Below are 15,483 nucleotides of genomic sequence, written 5' to 3' on the forward strand. Positions count from 1 at the left end.
ATCTGTCTCTTTGTATCTCTCTCCATCTACCCCTCTTTTCTATGCATAAATATTTATTCTGTAAGTCTGTTTTCCTACAGAACCCTGGCTAATACAGCACACTTGTGTGATATCGACAGAGTATGTGTATTTTGGGGCTTATCTCTGGGCTGTCTACTCTAGTCTACTGGCTTATGTATCTGCTTTTATGCTGGTACCAGACTATCTGAAAACAGGAAGTGATGATTTCATTTCTGTTCTTTCATTGTACTTGAGCTTTTCAAGGTCATTTTCAGTCCCCTATAATTACCAAGGTTATTTTACCTACTTCTCTGAAAAATGTTCCTGGATTTTTGACAGTAACTGCATTGAATCAGAAAGTTTCTTAGGCTACAATGAATATTTTTAACGGTATTAACTCCTTTGATCCAGAATGCAGGCTATCCTTCTATTCATTATATAGTCCTGGATTTCTCTCACTAAGGTTTTTAGATTTTAGTGAAGTTCCCTTTATTTCTTTGTTTCAATTTATCACCATTTTATTCTTTTGGAAATTCCTGTAAATAGGGCCAATTTTATGTTCTGAGATTATAATATATTTACAACATTTCTCCCTTCTGTTTACTCCTCACTCACTCCATACACCCTCCACTCTCCTAATTTATGGCCTCCTTTTGCACCTTTATGACATGTATATATATGTATATAGTATATATTGTAATATAATATATTTCTAAATATAACTGTTATTTGTATGTGCATCTTCAGGGATGATCTTTGGTACTGGACAATCAATGGGTGTGCTTTTCCCTATGTGAGTCTACCTCTCTGGCTCTCAGCTTTATTCAGTTGCCTGTAGTTCTTCACAGAGGGTTATGGTCCCATTGGTTTCCCCCTACCCAGTTAGACACATCTGTTGGTGCCATCCTTGCTCAGCTCACATTTGAGGAGTCATAATTGTCATACTTTATGGCTGTAGTTTCTTGCTCAGAAGACACAATCCTCACAGCAAACACTTTGATCATCTTGGTCTTAGAATTTTTCTGCTCTCTCTTCCACAATGTTCCCCCAGGCCTTTGGTGTAGGAGTGTTGTGGATGCATCCACTGGAACTTGGCTGCATAACTCTGCATTTTGATTGGCTATGGTTTTCTTCAGGGGTCTCTGTCTGTTATAAAGAGGTTTCCTTGATGACAGGTAAAGACTACACTTATCTGTGAGTGTAAGACAAATGTTTATAGGTTTGTCATTAGGGATTATGCTGGTTCATGAAATCAGTGGTTATAGGGTCTCCTCCAATCATCAGGACTTCATGAGCACTGGGAACTTAGGTTTCTAGTATCAAGTATGGTTTGCTTCTTGTTGAGATGATCTTAAGTCAAAGGAGAAAGTTTTCAGTTACTCCCAAGGCATAGGTGTCCCTACTGCACCCTTCAGGGTATTTTGCCATGTTGATGATTGATGTGGTTCTTAGATGTCATAACTGGGTAGGACTGTTGTTTGACTCCATTCTTTGAAGCTTACCTGGTTCTCCTGGTATCATAAAACCTAGTTCTGATGGAAAGCCCCCTCAGAACAGTTCCAAGTGAGGAGAGGCAAAGCTCTATTTCTGAAGTATATGGAGTCTTCAGCAGTAGGGACTTGCTTTCCACCAAAGGATAACCAGGGCTGCATGTTTGGAGAATCTCTTGGACAACCCTGATCAGCAACTCAAAAGAGGGCTTCCCACATCTGGTGTTGAAGGTTTTTGTTAGGTGGTCTTTGACTTTTTGAGGAAGCACTATCAGACTACACAAGAAAGGCCATTAAAGCTACATATGTATGTGTATGTGCTGAATTACAGGCATCATACTTTTTTATTTTTAAGTAAAAAAGTTACAAATATGATTCCTAGTGGCTTTTTCAGGCATCCATACTTTACCCACCTTCCTCCTTCTGTATTTGCCCCTTTCCTATGGAGGCCTCATTTTCCAAGTTCTATTCCTTCACGTGTATTCTGTAATTCTCCTTCACACTCCTCCTGCCTATTTCTGTATTTATGTCCCTCCTCAAATCTAGATTAATCTCTTTCCCACTTCCCTGATCTAATCACTTGTATCTTGCTATTCCATTTTATTAATTTCTTTATTGGGTAGTTAGTTTCACTGTAGATACATATAGCTTTTTTTTTATAGCCTGCAAATTAAGCAGTTCATGTATTAGTTCTACAAGATTTTTGTTGGAATCTTCATTAGTTCCTCATAACAGTACATTTCTCTGAAAAACTAACTGAGTCAATTTTATTACCCCTTCTCTTCTTATTTAGGTGTCTTTAATTTCTTTTATCTTCCCTCATTGTCCTAACAACACCTAGCAGGTAAAGGTAACCTTGCCTCATTCCAAAAATTAGACAAAATACATTGATTTCTCACCATGGATTTCAGTGCTAGCTACAGGCTCACAACCTGGGGCTTGCTGTTGAATTTTTATTACATAAGATGCAGAAGTCCTTCAAGGACCTCTTCTACCTTGATTGAGGTAGCCCTATGCTTTATGTGTTTGATCCTTTAATGTGGCCTATCACATTTATATGTCAAGTTATTTTGTATTCCATGCTACAAGAGCCACATGTATTCAGCGTGTGTGACATCTAACTGATTCTATTATCATGTTGAAGACTGTTGAATTTACATTCTATGGGGATTTGGAATAATACATACATTATATATATATGTGTGGAATAATACATAAAAACAATGTATGCATATATATAATATATACTATATATGCATATGTGCATATGTATATAAATATAATATTATATTTTCATAGAGTCATTTCACTTTTAAATCAAGAGAATGTTGGTTTCATGCATTCTTAATGGTATCTGTTATAACACAAAAACATTTCCTTTGGGTAAAATGAAATTTATGTTTTCTCTTTTTGCTAGTAGTTGTGGTTTGACATTCTAGAAGATGTTGCCTGGCATCAGTCTGGAAGATAGTGTCATGTTATCTCCTCATAGTTCTCAAATTTTGGCCATTTAGCCCTAGATCCACTTTGTACTGTTTTGCTCTGGGATGAGGACAGTTTCAAGCCTGATTCATTTGTATGTCCACTTTTTCAGCATTACTCTTGGAATAAATCATTCTTTCTTTATTGAACTGTCCTGGAGCCCTTGCTGAACATCAATTGCTTATGAATGAAAGCATCTGCCTTATTCCCCGCCCTACTACATCCTCATATGCTCTCCTGAAGAGAGTGCCCCCTCTTAATAATTGTATCTTGGTGAGACATTTTGAAATCAGGAACCATGCTCTTCTCTTTCAAGTCTGTACAGACATCCTTGGTTTTCTACATTCCCATAGTGTTTTAGGACCATATTTAAATTTATTCAAAATATCAAGCCAAGCTTTTGGTTGGGATTATACTGAATCTGTAGGTCAACCGAGAAACCCTTGAGTTTTAGCCATTTTAAGATTTCTTATTCATTACCATGGTGTGTTCCCACCTATTTAGGTCAACGTGCTTTATTACATTCAGAATGCATATTCTGAATTTTTTTGTTAAAATTTCTTGTTAAGTACATTCACCCTTCTGATGTTATTAATAAATTTTTTTCTTAGTTACATTTTCTGATTATTCCTTGTTAGTCTATAAAATTACAGCTGATTTCTGAAATATGATATTTTATCCTGCAAGCTTACTGGATTCATTTATTAACTATAAAGGGTTGGGGAAAGCAGGGTTCCTTGCGGGCTTGCTATTTGCTGGTGCATACTATTTGCAAGAGTAATACATTTGCATCTTTCCTTTAAATCTTGGCACTTTAAAACATTATTTCATTTATTTTGCAGTTTACCACATTGGCTGAGATCAACTCTCCAGGCAGTGCCTAATGGAACTTGACAGTACACATTTTGGCTGGTCGCCAATCCATCATATTATTATATTATATCATATTATATTTATTATATCATCCTGTGTGTGTTTGGGAGGGGACAGGGAATGTATGGTGATACACAAAGACATACATATGTAGATGCATGCGCCTGTATAGATGCCTGTCTCTTTCCCTGGAAAAAAGCTTGCTGAACCTGAAGCCTGCTGATTGGGTGAGAGGCTAACTGGTCAAGCATTTGATGCACTTCCTTGTGTCCAACCTCTAATATTGAGGTTTTTAGGCACAGAAAGCAATGTTCAATGTTTTCCTTTATGTGGGTGTTGGATGCTGGGGATTCAAACTAGGTCCCATTTGCAAAGCAAAGGTTCTTAGTCACAGAGCAATCTCCCCAGCCCCTAATTTATTTTCTAAAGCACGGCAGATAACGAGTTACTTTGCATCTCTTTACAAGATGTCTATGAGCTCACACTGAGGGAAACAAAACAAAACAAAACAAAAAAACAAAACCAAAAAGAAACCTCCTATTGATTAATTGAAAACCACTTGGAAGTTGTTTACTTTCTCACTCTGCATAAACATGTACCTTTTCCTTACAATTAGACCAAAGGAAGTGACAATGGAATTCATTTGGAATTCTCCCTTGAGAAGTATCAAAACAAATACTCTTTTCTTCAGAAAGGGCCCTGGGAATGCAGTCTTCCATATTCATTACACTTTAGGAGGCTAGGGCGTGCCAGAAGGGTGAAGTCCTGGCAGGAGGCTACAAAAAGGGTAATAATGTATGGAGATGAAAGAGAGACTGAAGTAGTGATGAAGACGTGGAAAGAAAGACTATCTGTGGCCAGGAACAGCCTCAGAGAGGGCAGGAGAATGACAACCAGCACTAGTTCAGGGCAGGGCTTCACCTTGGGTATGTCTTTTATATTGTCCCATGGTGAGCTAAGGATGCTAGACAAGGTTTCAGTATCTGCCCTGTAAGGTTTTGGTCTTGCTGCTGTGGTCTAATACTTTTTTTGTCTTTGCCTCTTTTTTTTTATGATAGGAAAGTATATTGTGTTAATTTTTGTATTCTGTATGAAATATGTATTTACATTTTGATTTTTCAGGACTCACAACTAAGAGTTCACCAAGATTCTCTCTAGAAATTCTGTATTTGGAGCTTTATGTGCAGTGCTGGAAGTGTTTGGACTGCAAAGGCTCTTGGAGATAGATGGACTGCGATATAGTTTGTATGATGAGAGCAATGTGAGTTTGGGGATACTAGGAAGGCTAATTTTGACTGTCAGTTTGACAGGGTTAATAAACCTCAAGGTGACCTTGGATATGTCCATGGAAGTGTTTCCATAAGGATTGAGTATGGAGAAGAGTTACCTTGAATGTATATGCCATCACTGCCTAGGCTGAGAACCTGTATGGAATGAGCAGGTGGGAAGGAGAAATCCAGCAGAGAACTAGCATTTCCTTAAAATGTGCGAAGGCAGACACATATTCCTGCCACCATATCCATGAGCATCTCCCGCCACCATGACTTCCTGCTATGAAGGACCTTACCCTCAAGCCAAGTGCCAAAATAAACTCTTCCTCTGCTAAACTGCTTTAGTCATATCCACATATTTTATCACAGTGCCAAGAGACCCCAAGTCATTTGTACAGTGGCAAAATGTCACAGTGAGATTATGAAATGTTCTGCACAAAGGTGCATGTGTAAAGGGCGTGGTCTCCAGCGAGAGCTGCTGTGCAGAAGTGATTGGATCACAAGGGCACCAGCTCCCTTGGTGGGTTAATCTGCTGGTGATGTCATATTAGATCTATGAGTTGGAAAAAGGGTGCTTAGGCCATGTCTTCGAAAGCTGCAGCTTTTCCCTGTCTCCTTTCTCTGCTTCCTGGAAACTGTGACAGAAGCAGTTTTCCTCTACCACATCCTAGGGTTATATTGCTTCATTGCCACAGGTCCCAGAAGCAATGAGGATGGCTGACCGTGCACGGAAGTGTCTGAGACCACGAGCTTTCCACTTTTGAAGTTGCTTTCTCAGGTGTCTTGTCACCATGATGGAAGAGCTAACATAACATTGGAAGACCACTGTCTGTGTGGGTGAAGAATCTTTTCAGCTCACTCTGCAGCCTGTACTTTAAAAGCAGTTCTGTGGGTAACTATCATTAACATCCTCTCCTACTCTCCCAGCATGCTTTTCCTCGGCTAACAACTATAGATTAGAGGGATGCCTTTTCCCCCTTTTAGGTTTTCTGCAAACTGTGGCTAGAAGCAGTCCTTTATGAAGCATGATTTGCACCCACTACCCTCTCTCCCCCAGCTTACTGCTGCAGTTAAATGAGATCCATGCTCCTGGTTTGATTTCATGACACTCCCTTGATGTCAGCCTCACTTCACATAACTCCTCCCTCACCTTGCATTCAAATTACTTCTTGTACTTTTATTTTCCAATGCATACCTTCTCCTTGAGATCTTACTGGGGAAGATGGTCCTTTTAGGTACTGTGTATTCTCTGGGGTCTTGTCTTTCCCATCCCGCACTGATGCTACACCAGTGGGGACTTCCTAAAGTCTACCTAAGTACTCTCTAGTTAGCATCCTCAGAGCTAGTCAGAACTTAAATTCCTTTTTGGCATCTTTAAATGTCAATTTCTTACTTTAAAAATTCTTCCTGGATTCCTCTATAACCTCACACTAGCAATCACAAATTGTAGAAGAAACTTGGGCCAAAATCTCTCAAGTCTAGAAGAATTCGGCCTACTTAGTATTTTGAAGGGGAGGTTTACAGCAAAACTGTAATGTATAAGCTTTTATAATGTAAATATATAAAACCACTGCACAAGTGAAATCTGAATGGCACCAACTTTGGCTTCTTAAGAAGGGTCCATTTTTGGTGTTGAATATTTCTAAAAGACAGATCATGCCATACAATTCTGCAGACCAATGAGCCAGGTAGTGGTAACACTGGTACTAGTTCAAAGAATCTCTGATATTTGGGTTGATTCTAAGCAATGGTATGGGTGTATCTTATCTAAAGATGACCTAGCACACTGTCTCTAGAAGAACTGTCTGTTGCCTTATTCTTTTATTAGAATGAAATTAATTTGTCACTTCTGGTGTTAATGAAAAAGCTTCCTAGAAACATGATATTAATGGGTATAAATTTGAATCATCTGCTTAGACGATTACCCAAGCATGAATTTCTTCTTAACTCCTCAGCTGAATCCATACCTTGTTTGGTCTTGTAAATACAGGATAGCATAAGAGGAAAACTAAAAATAGCATAAAACTAAAACAAAAATGCATAGACTCCATCCTGACCACCAGCCTCAGCCTCACCCTCACCCACCTCCTGCACTGCAGCTGAATTTAGCCTTCCATTCACTCCTAGCTCAGAATCCTAAGGCTCAAAAATCTAATCTTTTCTCCAAATAATATCTAACAAAACTCACCCAGAAGACCCCATTGATTTCTATCTTTTATTCACTTGTATGCATTTATATTCACACTGAAAACATTGAAAGTCAATTTTTCCCATTGATATTTTATCAGCGACCTCATACAAAACTCAGGAGGTGATTTTCCCCTTGTGTGTATGGTAAAAGCACTAATTTTATAAACTCCATAAGATCTGCATTCATTTCTCGGGGCTTCAGCTTTCTCAGTGAATAGGAACAACTGATGAACAGGAAACAGGTGACCCATAAGCCAAGGGCAACCGAGGAAAGACTTGGTGAGGGAAAGGGTCAAACATCTGCAGTTGGTATAGTTCAAATAATAGTTGTGATACGTATGTGTGCATCTCATATGTTTTGATTTCATGATGACAGTGTGCTGTTCACAAATTAGAATGATAATAATTCATAAGGAATAAATCTACAATGATGTGCAGACCTTGGATAAACCTCCTGAACCCTGTGAAAGATCTCATCTGCTACTTCTCATCTGTCTCCTTACCAGAGCTGTTGCAGAAGGAGGGGTCAACAGGTCTTCCATTTATATCCGTGCATGCTATTGCTCGAAAGCGTACACCTTCTCCACATTCTTTGTCGTCTCCTTGCACCCACAGTCCTCCTTGCTGAGGATCCCTTTTGCCTTCTGGCAGAATGCAAGCTGACCAGTTTCCATAAGGATGAGACATGAATGCATCACAGGGGCATGGTTCCAATTCCACCAGAGGGTACAGGGACGCATCCTGGCACCTCTCTTTCTTCCTGCTTTTTCCTGTCACAAGAAGGCACATGCTGGTATTTGGATCTGCGTTCTGTGGACCATCATTCACATGTTTGTGCATACAACCACTTGAACATTAAACTTAAATACCTCTTCAATCTTTTTTTTTGTCATGGAAATAAACTCCAGGACAATATAAGCAGTGATCTGGGAAACTATGAAATTAAAATGACTTTGGAAATAAAAATGATTTTGTTTTAAATATGGCACAGAACCCTATGTTTACTATGCCAGTTCAATAATTATAAAACTCTTAATACTTTATTTTATATATTTTTTTCTTCCACTTCATTCTAACCCAGCTAAACTTGGCTTAGACAAGATGGAGTGTGTATAGGAATAACACTGTCCCTCTATTTAATTGATAGCAGCAATTTAGCTAACCCTGTCTTCTTCAAGGGAAATGAGTAAAAGCATGAATAGAAGGCACTTTCCCTTTTCTGTAAATAACTAAAATTAATTCCTCCAAAAGGAAAAATTATATTCTTCATATAACAACTCAAAATGAAGGCAGAGGTTATCTCAGATGGGATAGACAAAGTGGAACTAATCCTGCCTCCTGAAATCAGATAACCTATAAATGCTAAAAGTAACAATGTATTGCAGTAAACCTTCTGTTTGAGAAGTTCTTTGAACTTGAGCATCCTGGTGTGACTTTACCTACTAAGTTTGGTGTAACTTTTAGCTGTTTTGCCAACTTGGAGTAATATTAACATGTTTCCTCTATATTACTAAAACTTTCCTCCATGTAATAATTCACCATTTTTTTTCTCTGATTTTGAGTCATTGGCTAGAGTCACGGATAGTTATAAAAATTGTAGTCATCTTTACTGGTCTTTCTATGGCTGTTGTGCAAATAGTTGCCATAAGGTGATTTGTGGGCAGTTTCTTCATTGTCACATGGCTTTCCACATGCACAGTTATACAAATTCTGCCTGGTGTTTGACTGACTCATAAGCATGCTATTTATGCTTACAAACAATTTGGGAGGATTCTTGTGGAATCTGAATCACTCTTGCCTGGTGTGAACCATTCCTAGTCCCTGACATTGTTTGGCCTGATATGGACCATCCCTTCTCCCTGAATTGCTCTACTGTGACCTTCGCCATCTATTGGCCTTTCTGTGTACTGGACTCACCCTTGTCTGCCCCTGTGGAACACTCAGAATCAGCTTGAGAGCTTTCTGACTGTGATGTTCATCACCACACAGTCCCTTGTCTCCTGTTAGCCTGGTCTAGAGATGTACTCCTCACATGAAATCCGTCTGAGCTTCATCTCCTTCTCTGCATCTTCTTCCCTGTTTTCTGCCCACTTAGTCTTGGATTCCAAGTCTACCCTGGGTCTTGACATCACTTTTCCCAAAGTGATAAAAGAAACTAATGCACTAGGAAGCAATTCTTATCTTTCAAAGTTGATTGTGGGTGACCTCTCAGAGTGCTGATTACAACCTTATTTTTGAGATATTCTCCTTAATTTCTACCGTAATACATCCTTTTGTCCTTTACTTCTGTTCTGGCTTCTACCATCCCTCTGGCCACATTTCAATATTTACTGCTTTATTTGTTTAGTGAACATTCTCCCTCTACTTAGCAGCTAAGTCTCCTCTCCTCACTGGACTACTGGTGGAATCTTATTTCTAAGCTCCTATATGTTTACCCTAGTTGAGATCTTAAATTACTAAAGTATTAATTTTATCCAATATTTCTTGCTCAAATCTCTGAGTGACAGACTAGATAAAAACCTGCACCCAAATTAGCTATTCAATTTACTACAATAAAACCAAACTTGCCCTCTGTACCACACAGTCCCCCTGTGTGTGCCAACAATGCCAAGGGAAAATTACAATGCTAGACTTGGATTATTTCAAGATAGGACTAATGACAGTATATAAGGTAATGTTTCAGGAGTCTTCAAGTTATTTTTTTCCCCTCTCACTAGGTATTACTCTATTTGCTCACACTTCTAGGTCTCTAGTTCAATTGTCTCTCCACAATGGGAAAAAAAAGAAGATGAAGAAAGGAGATGACAAGAAGGAAGACCAAGAAATATATAGTCTTCATCTACAAAACAAACAGAAGCTACCAGCAGAACAGTCTGTACAAATAGATGTTGCCTCAATATGTGATTTACCTCTTAATTGCCTGGCCGCCCTGTTTGAAGAGTAAGTGAGTTAATGCTGAGACAATTCTCCCAATAAGAAACACATTAGTGCTGGGGCTTCACTTTGATTGCATTCTAATCAAAATCAGCACTGACCTTTAGACTAACGTAGACTTAAAAAGATCAATCTCCAGTGCAAATGCAAGGACATATCCCCTTAATTCAAAGTGTGAGTGATCTGGCTATTTTGAACATGTATACTCCATATCTAGATAATAAACTTAATGTATCTATCATTGGTTTAATTACCACACAGTCTAGAATCTGCAAACATCCAATTTAGAAATAAACATGGAACACCTAGATGGTAACTTTAAAATCCTCCTATAAGGAAAGCTAACATTCTCAATGACAAATATACACTGCATTAGCATATGTTAGGACCTACAGGGCATCTGTGTCACATGGTCTAAATCACATGCTTTCTATTGCCATTCACATTAGAGAATATTCATTAAAATTTCTGTCAAGTATCATGGGAGAAAGTAAAAATAAAAAACATCATAATAATAAGCCTTAAAAAGTCGGGGGGTGGGTGGGAAACTTCAGTGCATTAATGTGCCATTGGCTTTTCGTTTATCAATATTGTTGTAAATGGCTGTTTGTTCTGTTTGACTAATGTATTTTATGAGACTGATCAATTATGTTGTCATCTAGACAGAAGGAGTGCAAAGATCAATTAGCTACCTAAAATAGTAGCAGCTAATAAAATATACAGTAAACATGAGCAACCTTTTAGTATAAGTAATCTTTAACTTTGAGTCATACAATAATTTATAACAAGCCTTCATTTTGCAGTTTTATAGAAAATACATCTGAGAAGTCAAAGTCATTCAATGTTTAACAACTTATAGTACAAATGGTGCTGGCTGTAAAATGAGCCCCAAAACAGTTGCTCTTATTTAGCAGGTGCTAAATATAATTAGCAAACCTCCAAGGCAAGGGATGCTCCTGGCTACCAACTATGGTCTTTCTTACCAAAGGAAGTTTTTTCTTACCTTAGATGTGAAGCATTGCTAGGACAAGGACACTGATGTGTGCAGGACAGCAAAGTAGCTAGAGATTGGTCTCTAACTTCAGATTTGGTCTGTCATGTGTACTCTGTCCTCATGGATTGCTTTCTCTATCGATTGTTTTCATCTGAATGATGTAAGCAGTATTACATATAATCACATATGGACAGTCATTTTGTACTAAGCAATGGGTGCAGCATTCCCCATTTGCAAAGTCTCCTGTGATTATATATTTCACCTCCACTTGCCGTGTAGATTTTGAGGTACACTGTGTATGCAGATATTCTGCAAAAGCTGTAGTGAACCAATTTGAGAGAGTATAGATACGATCAGGTAAACAGTGCACTAGAATAGTGAGTATAGGGGCAGTTCTGATGCTAAGGTCCTGTTCCCCAATTGGTTCTTGATCTGTCAATAAAGAAAGCCATGGGATAATTGCTGGGTGGAAAAAATAGGTGGGACTTCTGGGTCCCTGGAGGAAAAGCAAACAGATGCAAGGGAGGAGAGAGTTCACCATGCTTTGGAGAGAGAAGAACCAAGCAGCAATGTGAGTTCTCAGGAGGAGTGGGTTGGGGGTTTAGGGGTGGGGATGAGTGGAGGGGGCGTGATGATTGTTCCTAAGGTTGGTGGTCAGGGATGTTTAGCTGGGGAAAAACTTTAGGGCAGGTAGGAGGTACATAGATAAAAATATTCTTAAGAGCGCATTTTTTTTTTTTTTGGCGGAGAGATAGTAGCACTGAGCAATTGTGTCCAAAGGCAAGTTGAAAAGAAACAACTGTGTGTGTGTGTGTGTGTGTGTGTGTGTGTGTGTGTGTATTCATGGATTCAAAACAAACTGGGTGGGGTCTGATAGTGCAGCTCATTCCTAAAGCTTAGGTGTGTTAGAGAAATGCTACATGCAACAAGTAAGTCTGAATCAAGAGACCTTAAACTACTCAACTTTAACAAATAAACATCTGTGCTTAGTCCCTCAATCCTGGTACTAACAACATTATCTCACTGATCATTCTGGTATTTCTCCTTTGGTTTGCCATTCCCTGAGTTCCATTTCTTACATACATAAGTGCATATATATACTTAGGAGAAATCGAGGGGCATTATCTGCACAGTCAGTTTTGCTATTGTAGCAGTTATTTCTCTATTGCCAGCAAAAAAAAATGCTCTAATGTTTCAACTAAACTAGAATTTGCTTCAATTTCCATTAACCTTTGCAGAGGTACACAGTACTGACAGACAGTAATAAGACACAAAAGAACCTGCATGTGTAATTTGACTTTTACCTTACAATAATAAAGTCTGAAAGGGTCGAACTGCTTATCAGGTAATGGCAAAAAGACAATAATGTCATTTATTTCACTTTCTTAAAAAAAAAATAGCAGTGACTGTTTTAAGCGTGCAGAATGTCTGCTAAGATAACACACTGCCAACTTTGCCATGGGATAGGCAAATAAATTATAAAGTTATGTCGAAAACTTCATTGACATAAATGGTCCTATCTCTTATTCAGTTCACAATTATTAACCAGGTACATATTATTTATCAGGCATTGCCGCAGTCTTAAGGATATGTCCTGGGAATGAGGAAGGAGGAGGAATCTGATCACACTTCTTTCCGTTAGAACGTATACTCAGCATAAGGTATTCAGAGAACTGTGGCTTGGCTGAAGCTTCAAGGGCAGGCACCCCCTACCTGTGAGCTGCCGCCTCCTGATCTGGGTTGCCTCACAGTTCTTGGAGCAGGGAGTGAACTTAGACCAAGGGGTGAAGGTGCAGTCTTCCCGGCAGGCAATGGTGCACTCCTGCACGAGGGGTGGCATGCCATTCATCTGCTTGAGGCATTCTGTCATTTCTGCAGACTGGTTATTATCAGAGATGCATGAGACGTCTAGGAAAGAGCACACGTTCTTTGGTTATCATGTTGATTAAATCAGCGAGGTGCTTTTTTCTTTGACAAAGTAGGTGAAGTCCCCAGTGTTTGAAAATATGTGATCGCATATGGTGTTCAACATAGCTAACCTTACTGCTCCCTGGAAATGAAATTTTTATTGTTGACATTGGAGGTATTTGAGGATTTAATTGGTTTCATTATTAATCCAAGCCTTGCATTGACAGGAACCAAAATATCTTCCAGTAATTTATTATACTTCCTCCTTAGGAGCATTTGATCCCTAGAGATGAAAGTAGGAAAGCACTTCTGTAAAACACACTGCAATGAAGGCAAAAAGGACAAACCCACGGTTACGAAATCATTTGGGCCATTGTTAGGTTGGGTTTCTTTTGGTTGGATGATGAGATGATTATTATGGTATGGAAATATTTATATCACCATCAGTACTTTAAAAGGAATTTTGCTCACTCTAAGCTTTTAAATAATTTTCTCAGAATAGTTGAAATCTAGGCAGATGGTTCCCACTATAAACATCCTATCCATACCTTTTTTTTTTTTTTTTTTTTGTAGAGCATGCCTAGCTATAGCATCACTAACAATTGTGAGGTAAAATATTTTTGAAATTTTATTTGATTCTTTGGATTAATGCCATTTAAAATCCTTGATTTAGAATACTTGACACTTTGACTTACTTGATAATTATGAATTCTGCAGGACATATGATATATAGCTGCTCTGTAGAGCACGTATCTCAGTCTCGGAACTGTTGACATTTTACACTGGGAAAAACTTTTGCAGGTGCCTGAGTGAGGGCTGTGCATGGTAAACTATAGAGCAGCCTCCCTGGCTTCTCTACACTTTGCATGCTACTAACACACAACCCTCCACACTGAAAATGTCTCCACACAGACTATTTTAGAATGACTGCTTTTCATAGTGCCCTACTAGTATGTGTCCCTGTGTGAGCATCTCTAGCAATATATCTGGGAACATTTATTTCTCTAAGTGTTTTATATGATTCTGTCCTACTCTTTACTACTACATACATTTGTCATGTTGCTATTGGATATGATATCTGCTTAGTTAATAATTATATTTTTAAAACCCTTCATAAGGTATTGATTTCATTTTCTTTGTGTACCTAGAGGGATTGCCTAGCGGACACTGTTGCTACAGAGGAACTTCCATGTGGTATTTAATAAGGAGTGAATTTGTATACAGCCCCATCCAAAGTTCTAGCCCTGTAAATGTTTATTATCTTTTGAATTTGTGTGTTATACTTCATAGCAATCTTTATAAAAATGTATCTCCATGTATTTGTTGAATAGAGTCCTAAATTTCATAAGAACGTATTCATGTATGTATATAATGTAATTTGACAATGATCTACATACTTACCTCCCCTCTTTTCCTTCCCACTTTTAGTTAGTGCCTTTATTCCCCTATACAAATTTACTTTTATTTTTATGTCATACTTATGAATTATATGATTTTATATACTTATATAAAATATAGGATCTACCAATAGTAGAAAACAAATGTAATATTTGTCCTTTTGAATTTGATTTAACTTAGTTAAATGATAACCTGAAGTTTAATCAATTTTCTTCTATATTGAATTATTTTCTTCCTTTGACTGAAAAAAATTTTGTGTATATACCATAATATCTTTAATATTTAAATTCATATTTATTAAGAATTTCATGCATGAGTGTCATGTTTATGTCACTTTCATCTTCCTTTCTAGTTCTTTTCCAACTCACCCAATGTCTTACCTCTTTCCCTCTCAAATTCATGACCTTTTCCTCTTTATTATTGCTGCATACTACATGCAGGTGCACACACACACACACACACACACACACACACACAAGCACACACACACTACTGAATCCATAGGTTTCTCATAGGTACTTGTGTTTGGGCTGACCACTTGGGATTGTATAACCTGTTAAGGATATTATCCCTGGAAAAAACTAGTTGCCCCCTCTCTCAGTAGTAATTTTCTGTAACTTTTCATCTAGGATTGGGAACTTTGGAAATCCCCTTTCTAAATGGGCGTGTCAATTGGTACTGTTTAGGTTTTGCTTAGGCAGCCATATTGTTGAGATTCCAAAGGTTTGCCTTTCTAGCATCAGGTATCCTGGTCTCTGCCTCTTGAAATCTGTTGGTCCTTACTTCATTTTATTTTGAGCCATGATTCGTTGTGGTTACATTGTAGATGTATGTGGTGGTTTGAATGAGAATGGCCCCCATAGGCTCATATATTTGCAAGCTTAGTTCCCATTTGATAAACTCTTTGAGAAGGAGTGGGATGTGTGGTGTTAGTGAAAAACGT

At 38.2% G+C, this 15,483-nt stretch overlaps 1 protein-coding gene across 1 annotated transcript in view; it reads right to left on the reverse strand.

The window, feature by feature from the left end:
• Positions 1-15,483, reverse strand: part of LOC116911550 (thrombospondin type-1 domain-containing protein 7B) — an 852,321-nt gene that overhangs the window by 217,303 nt on the left and 619,535 nt on the right. The window contains exons 13-14 of the mRNA XM_032915540.1: positions 12,948-13,142; positions 7,810-8,076 (exon numbers count right to left, since the gene is read on the reverse strand). Of these exons, the coding sequence (XP_032771431.1) occupies positions 7,810-8,076; positions 12,948-13,142 (462 nt within the window). The remainder of the gene's footprint in view (positions 1-7,809; positions 8,077-12,947; positions 13,143-15,483) is intronic.

Source organism: Rattus rattus, chromosome 10, assembly GCF_011064425.1.
Source record: "Rattus rattus isolate New Zealand chromosome 10, Rrattus_CSIRO_v1, whole genome shotgun sequence".
In the NCBI taxonomy this organism is placed as follows: Eukaryota; Metazoa; Chordata; class Mammalia; order Rodentia; family Muridae; genus Rattus; species Rattus rattus.